Source organism: Cyanistes caeruleus, unplaced genomic scaffold, assembly GCF_971803275.1.
Source record: "Cyanistes caeruleus unplaced genomic scaffold, bCyaCae1.hap1.1 HAP1_SCAFFOLD_315, whole genome shotgun sequence".
Lineage (NCBI taxonomy): Eukaryota > Metazoa > Chordata > Aves > Passeriformes > Paridae > Cyanistes > Cyanistes caeruleus.
The window spans coordinates 31,037-42,000 of record NW_028256085.1 but is presented as its reverse complement, the minus strand read 5'-3'; the positions used below and the strand labels follow the sequence as shown (position 1 = coordinate 42,000).

The 10,964-nt window shown below is 43.9% G+C and overlaps 1 protein-coding gene across 1 annotated transcript; it reads left to right on the top strand.

Annotated features, from left to right (window-relative positions):
- The first annotated feature begins 6,727 nt into the window (after positions 1–6,727).
- Positions 6,728–8,920, top strand: LOC147645443 (endogenous retrovirus group K member 8 Gag polyprotein-like). Its single transcript, XM_086874615.1, has one exon. It carries the CDS (start codon positions 6,812–6,814, stop codon positions 7,991–7,993), a length of 1,182 nt encoding a protein of 393 aa, XP_086730741.1. The 5' UTR covers positions 6,728–6,811; the 3' UTR covers positions 7,994–8,920.
- Positions 8,921–10,964: the final 2,044 nt, after the last annotated feature.

Sequence of the window (10,964 nt, the reverse complement as noted above, 5' to 3'; positions counted from 1 at the left end):
ACTTCTCAGCAATGGCCTCTTATGGGCCAGGAGAAAAACTCCTCTCAGCCTCCAGCAGCTTCAACTTCCTTAGGTGTTTGTTTTTTGAAATGTCAGCCCATCAGACGTGGGATTTTGAGAAAATGTAGGAAATTTTGTGGGATTTTTGTGGAAGTTTCTGGAATTTCTCTGGAATTATTTTGGATTTTGATGGAATTTTGTGGATTTTTTCTGGAATTTTGTGGGATATTGAGAAAATATAAAGTATTTTGTGGGATTTTTTTCTGTATTTTTGTAGATTTTATGAAAATCTGAAGAATTCTGTGGGATTTTTGTAGAATTACGTGGGATATTTGTGGAATTCTTGGGATTTTTGTGTCATTTTATCAGAGTTTACTGCAATTTTGTGGAATTTTTCTTGAATTCTGTGAGATTTTTGTAGAATTTTATCAGATTTTACTGGAGTTTTGTGAATTTTTGGTGGAATTTGGAACATTTTTTGTGGAATTTTGTGGGATTTTGAAGAGACTTAAGGAATTCTGTGAGATTTTCCTGGATTTTTGTGGACTTTTGTGAGATTTTTGTGGAATTTTTCTGGAATTTTGTAGAATTTTGAGGAAATTTAAATATTTTTGTGGAGTTCTTTTGGAATTTTGTAGGGTTTTTTTGAATTTTAAGCAATTTTGAGAAAATTTAGGGAATTTTGAGGAATTTTGAAGTGATTTGGGAAACCGTGGGATTTTTCTGAAACTTTGTGGATTTTTTCTGGAATTTTGAGGGTTATTTCTGGCTGTCTTTGAAAACTGGAGGAGATTTTGTGGTATAGTTCTGGAATTTGGTAAGATTATGAGTAGATCTAGTGAATTTTGTGGAGCTTTTCTGCAATTTTGTGGGAATTTCAGGTAATTTAGAGAATTTAGTTACTTTTTGTAGAATTCTGTGGATTATTTATGGAATTTTCTGAAATTTTGTGGGATTTTCAGGAGATTTCAAGAATTTTGAGGGATTTTTGTTGGATGGAGTTTGGAGTTTAGTTGTGGGAATTTGAGGAGATTCAGGGAATTTTGTTGGTTTTTTTCTGGAATTTTGTGCATTTTTTCTAGAATGTTGTGGGATTTAAAGAAAAATTAAAGAATGATGGGATTTTTCAGTAATTTTTGTGGAATTCTTCTGGAATTTTGTGGATTTTTTCTGCAATTTAATGGATTTTTTCCGCAATTTGTGGGATTTTAACAAAATTTAGAGAATTTTGTGGGATTTTTGTAGGAATTTTGTCAGATTTTACTGGAATTTTGTGGGGTTTTTTTATTAATGGAGAAGACAGTGAATATTTTGCCAAACCTCCTTTCGAACAACAAAACTTGGGGCAGCACGACAGAAAAGAGGAAAAGAAAATCTTCCCCAGTTAGAACAGAGCCAGAGACCCACCATTTTCCCCTCCACTTTCATTTCTTTTCTCCATTTAGAGGCAAACCTTCCATCTCCAAGAGCTTCCATCTCTCACTTCCTGATGCCGTTTGCCACCCTTTAGCCTCGACCCCCACGGATCTGAGTGCTGTCCATGTGGGGCTGGGGATGCTCAGCCTGGAAAGAGAAGGGGCTGGGGAGGCCTCCCTGCAGCTCTAGGAAAGATGGGCACAGAGAGGAGAAGGCTTTCAACTGCAGGAGTGAGATTGAAGTTGGATCTAATGCAGCTGCTCTTTTCCACTCAGGCTGCTGGGCCACTGGCCCAGGCTGGGCACAGAGGCTGGGGATGCTCCATCCTTGGCAACATCCAAGGCCAGCTGGGAGCGGGGCTCTGAGCAACCTGTTCTGGGGGAAGATTGCTCAGCTTGGAACAAGATGGTCTTTAGGGTCCCTTCCAAGCCCAAGCACCCAGGGATTCCATCATTCTAGCATCTCCCTTGTCCACTTCAGCCTGGGCCTGGGCTCCTGGCACTGATGTCACAGTGCACGCTCCAGCTAGAACTTCCAGCATCCAGCAACGGCCACAACACAACCCTTGGCTCCTTGTGTCAGCACGCTCTTCACCCTGCTCCAGGCCTACCCCTGTCACCTTGTTGTCACCTGCTCCCTCATACCCCCAGCAGTCCCAAAAGCTCCCCGTTTGAGTGCATTTTGCTCTCCATCCCTGCAGGATGTCTGCATTTGCTCCAAAGAAGGTATGGTACTATTCCACGGAGGTGGACACCCCGCAGCTGCCTGGCTGGGCTGGAGCTCTGTGGGATAGTGTGGGAAAGGGACCCCACTGGGAGATTTTGCTACCTCTGCAGGCTGTCACAGACACAGAGGAGGAGATGGAGGTGGATGTGAAGGAGGTGGAGGAAGAGATGGAAGTGGATACACAGATGGATACAGAAGAGGACATGGAAGTGGATGGACAGGAGACGGGAGAGGAAGAAATGGAGGTGGACATGGAAGAGCACATTGAGAAGATGGATATTGATATGGAAGACGAGGAGGAGGACATGGTGTTGGGATGAAGAGCGATGCCAGCAGCAGAACAGGCAGGTGCTCCCCACAGGCAGAGTGGGTCCCCTGCTGCCAGCCTGGGGCTGGGCTGGGCACTCCCTGCTCAGGGACACACTAGCCCATGCACTGGATTCTGCTGGCCATCCCTGGCCTGGCCTGGGCTTGCTTTGGGCCACACAAGCCCTGTTCCAGTGCCTGGGCCACAGCCCCCAGCCCCAGCCAGCCTCACTTCTGGCAGCAGAGTCCCACTGTGCCAGTGTCCCAGCCTGGCAGCACATGGAACACCCCTCCATGCCTGACTGCACTGACCGTGCTACTTGTTTTTCTTCCAGGACTGAGGCACATCCCGGACACAGATGCCACCCTGCTGTATATACGTTTTACAGTTGTTGTGTTCTGATAGATGTTTTAGAGTTTGCTTAAGTGTTCTGTAAATACGTTTCATGTAGTTTTGTTAGATATGTTCTTAGGAAAATAGGTTCTATAGTTTATTGTTGTTGTTGCTACCAATATTCTTACAATGTAAATATGTTGTGTAGTTCATTCTTGTTCCTTTTCTTCTACAAATAAACATTCTTTGTTTTTCACACCCCAGTTCTCTTTGCATTTGCCTCGGGCACATTTGCAAAGTTGTGCTTTCCACTCGCTCCAGGTTCCCAGGGCTGGATGTCCCTGCGGGAGCTGGCACAGCCACCCCAGGAGTGGGCTCCCTGTGCACAGGGGGTCCCACTGACAGAGCTCACCCTCTCCTTGCAGTTTCTCTGCACACACTTGATAGCTGGAGGGGCAAATCCCAGTGGGCCCTGTCCCATGGCATCCCACATGGGAGCAGGGCTCAGCCTCATCCATGACTCTTCCCTGGCTCGCCCCAGGGCTAAGGAGGCTGCACTGGGCTGCAGGCAGCCTGCTTCCTGGGCACCCTGAGCGGCTGGAGCCAGCCTGGAGGGAGCCTCAGCACAGGGGCCTCTGGCCCACATGCACCAAGATTTCCTTTGGAAACCCCCTCTGTCACCACACTCTACTACAAGCACAACGTCAATTGTTCCTCCTAGTTAAAGGGGAGACCTTAATTGGCACAAATTTGTCCCTTGGACTTTCTAGCCCAGCAAATGTCAGCACTTGTAATCCCTGTTCTGCACTCCCTGCTCGGGCACCAAAACATTGGAACCTGCCAGAACATCTTGAATTAGCACCAACCTGCAGAGGGCTACAGGGGGAGAACCTACCCCCAACCACACAGGGACATTGATGGGCTGGGGCAGAGCTGAAACTAAAGTATTTTAATGCCAAGAGACAGGATTTTTTATTGCTGAATTCATTCTCCCAGGACAAGAATGAAAGCTTTCAGTCTCCTCACCTGCCACACGTCTATTGCCAAGGTTTGCTTCTGAGTTATGACTGATTTTTATTCATCTCTTCAGAACTCTGATGCTCTTCCTGCCTAAGGTGCAGAGATGATATTTCAGCTATTTCAGAGCCAGGTGAGCTCAGCACAGCTTGTGCAACACGCAGAATTTCCAGACCCACAGATTCAGGCCATGCAAACTGATACTTTTTCATCTCTGTGCAAAGATCACTGCAAGGATGTCAGTGATGTACCACACACTGCTCAGAGCTGTCCCTTCTATCCAGCTCTCCCCAGTCACTTCACACACTACACTCCAAGCACTTTCTGATAGAGTTCAGTGGCACATGGGATTTCATCCTGGCTTTTCTTCCTTTTCTCCTGAGCTGTCTCCAGACACAGTGTGTGGGCACTGCAGCAGCATGAACGTGGCACCTCCCTGACACAGAGATTCATGTCACAACTTTTCATCCAAAGCAGCAAAGAAATGATTCCCACTGGGTCCCACACGGCTCCCTGGTAACTTTGTGCTGCTGCAGCTCCAGCACCAGCCCTGGTGCACAGCAATTTCAGGAGGAGACACACCAAAGGAATCAGCCATTCCCAGAGAAGAAACATCTGTTTGCATGGCCCAAATCCCCACAACACTGCAGACTGTGCTGACCCTGCACACTCTGCATTTGCACTTCAGCCTCTGTGCCTCACTTTTCCTCTCACTAAAGTCCCCCCAGTTTCCCTCATGCTCACATTCCCAAGAGAATTCAAAGCAGCATTAGGAGCAGGGAGAGATGATGGGAGCTGTCCCAAGGCTCAACAAAATTTCTCAGGCCTGACAATTCTAGCCAAGGACAGAGGAAAAACCTGCATGGAAGAGGTGTGAAATCAAAGCAGTCATCAAATTTAGGTAGAATGAGAGAAGCTGAAGAGCTTTTCAATGTTTGCAACAAAATTAGCAGCTCCAGGCACAGGAGGGATGCGACATTTTCCCCACTGTAACAACTCTGGGATGCAAATTGCATCTCAAATCCCTCTCCCCAGCTCTGGGACTTGTTCAGCCACCAACATGGTGCTGAATTTTTCAAGCAAAGTGGAAGCTGGTCAGAGAGGTGGCTTGCAAATCCAAATCACAGAGGACAGCTTGGAAGCAGCAGCCAGAGCCAAGAGAGGCAGAGCCTGGCCCTGGGGTGCAGCACAGCCACACAACACATGCCTGAAACTCTGAGAAATGAAAGAATTTGCCACAGGAGATACAGAAGGTACTTGATGTAATCCCTGCCTCCTTCATGATGCATCAGCATGCCGGAGAACACAAGGATGAAGATTACAGCACCTTCTGCTGCTGCTGCTTCCATCTCCTGAGTCAAATCTCACCAAAATCTCTCACTCTTGGGCATTCCCAAAGCCTCAGATTCACTCAGTCCTTGCAGGATTTCAGTGCTGAGGAACATGATGGGAGATAAAGGCACTTGCAGACACCAGAGATGCATTTTCTGCCTGAGGTGCATTTCACTGCCCAGCGTAGCTCCTCTAAAACCATTCCAATCAGCCCCTTGGACAGCACCAAGCCAGCAGCAGAACATCAGCGCCTGAAAATGATTGGAGATGCCATTCTTTGAGATTTCTCTCCAGCTCTCCCATTTCATGGTGCCATTGCAGGGCTTTATCCCATCACTCAGCACTTGCAGCAAGTCTTGGCAACCAGCTTCAAATGGATTTGTAGTGCTGAGCAAATAAGAGGCAATTTGACTTTGTCTCCAGTGAATGAAATTTCACCTCAATCAGATGAACTCTGTGTTCTGTGATTGGCCATGTATAGAGCAATGGCTAGCTAGCAAAGGTCATGTTCCCATGCAGCAATTAGCTGAGAAAGAATTAAATAACAATAGAGTACCGTTGGTTTGAGATGTTGGAAGGTCAGAAAGACCTTAGTGATAACTGTTAACTGAGAACAGGACACTGTGATCAGAAGAATGAGAATTCAGCACAAATGAGAGACCACAAGAATGTGGGACTAGGTGGAGTCAACCTTAAATGAAATATCCAAGAATGAGCTTGCTTTTGCACTATGTATGAGCCTAATTATTGATGCTATATAAGTGGTTTTAGAGTTATCAATAACTGAGACTTGCTGATCATTCATATTGAGTGCTGCATTTCTCCCGCCAAACTCATCAAATGGCGCCCGAACAACAGGGACCTTTGGGACCTTTGGAACCTTTGGGACCTTTGGGACATTTGGGACATTTGGGACCTTTGGGACCTTTGGGACCTTTGGGACCTTTGGAACCTTTGGGACCTTAAAAAGGAGTTGGGAGTCAGCCAAGGGAGTTGGTGACAGGGGACGGGTCCTCTGCAGCAAGGACGGTGAAACGCAACAGCTGTGCCGCGTTCCAGGCAACCTCACAGGAGAGTCCTGATCACACAGCAACGGTGCCGCGCCCAGGCGACCTCAGAGGAGAGTCCTGCCGTAACGTGCTGCCGAAACCTTGTAGGGGCTGCAACAGCGCTGACGGTAAGATGGAAAGGCAAGCAGCATATGATTTATTTACCTGCTTTTTAGAAAAGTGACAGGTTAAAGACTTTGATTTGCGCAAGGAGCTCCCTGGACTTCTTGCTTATGGGTATGCTCAGGGTTGTTTTCAGAATCCCCATACAGTCCATGAATTAAATGAGTGGCGAAAATTTGGAGATAAATTGTGGGAAGCTACTTTAGATGATGATAAAACTGCTAAAAAATTGGGAAAACTGTGGCGGACAGTTCATAATGTTCTTTTGCAGTATCAGGCTGAACAGGCAGCTGCCATAAAAGCATCTGCAGCTATGTCAAAAAATAGATTATTAGAGGGAATTAATGAGTGTCCATTGCCACCCGCCACGAACACAGTAATCTTGACCCCCCCCACGCAGTCACTGTCCTCTGCTGCAGCTGCTAATCCTTTTGTGCCATCTCCAATTCCTTCACCTACTAACCTTGATTCTGGAACGGAGCCTTCGGCACCGTTACCATCCTCCCCTATGGGAAATAAATCTGTCCCTGGGGTAGGGCGTGAGTTAGGTGAGGCTATTGCACGGGAAAGAAGGGAGACATGGGCTGCATTAGCACGGAATATTTTGCAAGAGGGAGATCAGGAAATAGCAGATGTTGTATTGGAAGTAGCATGTCCTGTAACCTTTGCACCGATGCAAGGGGGAGGAATACAAGCTCCAATTACAGCTTTAGATTGGAAATGGTTATCACAGTTGCGATCTACAGTCAGTCAGTTTGGAGTGACCAGTGAACCGGTTAGACAGATGATTGATTATTTGTGGGGTACACAGATTTTGTTGCCTGCAGATTGTAGGAGTATTATGAAATTGATTCTTAGTCAGCATCAGCAGTTGTTGTTTAATGCACACTGGCAAGCTTATTGCCAAGAAAGTGTAAATGTGCAAAGACAGGCAGGTGATCCACTGCATGGGCTAACTTTGGAAGAATTTATGGGATTAGGAGCATATAGTCAAGTGGAAGCACAAGCTATTTTGGGGCCAGGTAAGTTGAGAGAAGGAATGCGGTTGGCACGAGCTGCATTTGATCGGATTAAGGAGCCAGGAGGTATTCCATCTTATATGGGTATTACACAGGGGCGAGATGAGCCATTTGGAGCATTTATTGATAAAGCAGCTGCAGCTATAGAACAGGCAGGTGTTCCTGAATATATGAGGGAAGCATTATTAAAACAATGTGCATTACAGAATTGTAATCCAGCAACCAGGTCAGTTTTAAATTCCCTAAATGCTAATTGGACTATTGAGGAGGCATTAGAGAGGATGTCTAATATACCGGTGGGCTCCCAGGCAATGTTAGCCCAGGCAATTAAAGAACTGGCATCGAATCAGAGTCAGGTTTTAGCAGCTCTTGCACCCCTACAAGCAGCTACAACCAACAATGGCAGGATTCCAGCCTCCCGACTCAAATGTTTTTGCTGTGGCAACCTTGGACATATTCGAAAGGAATGTACTGTACCATCTGTTTGGTGCAATCAGTGTCGCTCCAACACCCACACTGATAGTGTTTGCCGCCGGAGATCGGGAAACGGGAAGGTCAGCGCGAGAAGCCGCCGCGCCAGGACACAAATAGCAGCTGCCAGAACATCAGTGCAACTTCCCTCCAGCCTGCCACAGCAGGGAGCCTCGGCCTGGACCTGGCAGCCTCAGTGACTGTGGATTTATTGACATCTCAGCCCTACAAGATTCCCACGGGAATTATGGGACCAGTGATAATAAATGGAAAAGCTGTGGGTGCAATATTGTTGGGACGTTGTCGTGGTTTTAAACCAGTAACTAAAAAACTACTTATTTTTTTGTTGTGAGATATGGATTAAAACAAGAGCAAAACAGGCTTAAGACTTAAAAGGAATAAAGACAGTTTATTAACAAACTACAAGAATGAGAATACCAGAATAAACTTTCAGAAAACCCCCTTATCTTCTACATCTTAACTATTTCTCTGTACACATGACAACATAGAGACAAATAACTTTAGGACTTTGGTGGTTAAAAACAGTCTTAATTCTTGCTACAGTCTTTCATCAGTCTTTGTAGAGAAACAGAAGTCTCTTTCTGTTAGCTTACGGAGTTTCTCACTAGAAAACTATTTTTCATCATAGTTTTCTATTTCTCTAATGCCAGCTGCCCGGAAATCTGTCATTAGATCTTCTCCTCCCATTTCACATCTCCAAGGTGTGTATGGGTCACAGAGTTTAGGAATCTTATTTTTAAGGATAAGTTATTCAAAGGCAGAAGTCTTCTTCATTTGTCTCTGTGAGCCTTCCTGGAAAACAGTTTTCTCTTTGCCCCCAAAGCTTCAAAATCTTCACTCAACTCAATTCCAGCAACTCACAGTATCACAAGTACTCTCTCTCTCTTCTGCTCAAAAGTTACACTTTGAATATCTCATTCCTCCTAATACTCTTATCATGAATTAAAGGAGTCTTTTTATACTATTATTGTCCATTTCCATAGCTTTAACAGAAAGATATTTCAGCTGTAAAGCATCTCCTTATTCTCTCTTTCTTATTTAAACTTAACTCTTTTCTTCACTGTTTTTGGTGGTTCTATGATGTCTCTTCTATGTTGATTGTCTCTCTCTCTGTCTTTCTGAGAAAAGGAGTAATCTGTATGTTTATCCAGGTAGTAAAAGAATTAAAAGCTTTAGGAAAACTGCAAGAGTTCATGGTGTTAAGTTTCAGTCTAGCAGCTAAAACTGAAAACCAAGCTCGGCTGACGAGCGCTGCTTCTTTTCCCCCTCCTCTCCTCCACCCCGAGGCCTTGTCGGCCTGGAGAGGGAGGGAGGAGGCCGAGACAGAGCCTTGTTACCTCCTCAGAAGCCAGAAACCAAAGAGAATAAGAGAATTCTGTCTGTACTTCTTAAGGGGGTGTTTACAAGTTGAATTCACTTTTTAATGGTCAGATCTGCTGTCAATTCTTGGAAGTGACCGATAATTGGTCAGGAGGAAAAACTCCCATCAGCCACCAGCAGCTTTAACTTCTTCTCTTTCTAAGCTGTCTTAAAGGTAAAGCTACCCCATGACACCCCATTTGGCTGATGTTAGGCCAAACCATGCGGATTTAGCGCGCAGTTTAGGTCCCTTGGGATGATTTTGCTTTTCTCATTTCTTTATTGAAATTTCAGCAGTTTTAACATTTTTTTTCCCAGCTTTTTTATCAAAATCTTCATAAAAATTGCCCCAAATGTTCTCAAAATCCTACAAAATTCCAGAAAAACTCCACAAAATTCCACAAAAATCCCACAAAACCTCCTGAAATTCCCACAAAATTCCAGAAAAATACCACCAAATTCACCAGACTCAAAATCCTGAAAATTCCAGAATTATCTCACAAAATTATAGAAATATCCCACAAAAATCACTAAAGCATTTAAATATCCCACAAAATTCTCTAAAAAATTCACAAAATTCCACAAAACCCCCAGAAATAACTGAAAAATCTGATGCAATTACACAAAATTCCACTAAATTCCAAAAATATCCCAAAAATCTACTCTAATTTGAAAAAACTCCAGAAATATTCCAGAAAAAAATCCAGTGAAACACCACAAAATTCTTCACGTTTTCTCAACATACACAAAATTCAAGAAAAATCCCAGGAAATTGCAGAAAAATACCAAAAAATTCCCTGAAACTTCTCAAACCCCAACCAAATTCCAGAAACATTTGATAAAATCTCCACAAATTCCCACAAAATTTAAGAAAAAACCCACAAAATCCCCTAAATTTTTTCAAAACCCAACCAAATTCCTGCAACATCTCACAAAATCTCCACCAATTTCCACAAAATCCAGGAAAAATCCCTCACAATCCTCCAACTCTCCTCCAAATCCCACAAAAATCCCACAAAATTCCGGAAACATCCCACAAAATCTCCTCAATATCAAAGAAAATTCTAGAGAAATTCCACAAAATTGCAGAAAAATGCCACAAAATTCCCTAAATCTTCTGGAAACAATACAAAATTCCAGAGATGTCCCACAAACTCTCCACCAATTTCCATATTATCTAAGAAAAATCCCTCAAAATTCTTCAAGTCTCCTCGAAATCCCACAAAATTCTGGAAAAGCCCCTCACAATTCCCTCAATCTTCTCAAATTTCTACCAAATTCCTGCAACATCTCACAAAATCTCCAACAATTTCCACAAGATCTAGGAAAAATCCCTCAAAATTCACTGAATTTCCTCAATATCCCACAAAATTCCAGAACCATCTCACAAAATCTCAACAAATTTCCACAGAATTCAAGAAAACTCCCACAAAATTCTTGAAAGCCCCTCAAAATTCCAGAAAAATCCCACACAATTCCCTAAATCTTCTCAAAACATGACAAAATTCCACAGACATCTCAAAAAATCTCAACAAATTTCCACAAAATCTATGAAAATTCCCTCAGAATTCTTCAGGTCTCCACCAAATCCCAAACTATTCTGGAAAAGCCCCACACAATTCCCTAACTTTTCTCAAAACCCAACCAAATTCCTGCAACATCTCACAAAATCTCCAACAATTTCCAAAAAAAACTAAGAAAAATCCCCCAAAATTCTTCAAGTCTCCTCAAAATCCAACAAACTTCCCACACAATTCCAGAAAAATCCCACAAAATTCTCTAAATTTTCTC

Coding starts and splice junctions, on each gene's coding strand:
- LOC147645443 (XM_086874615.1), top strand. CDS start 6,812: ATGGGAAATAAATCTGTCCCTGGGGTAGGGCGTGAGTTAGGTGAGGCT.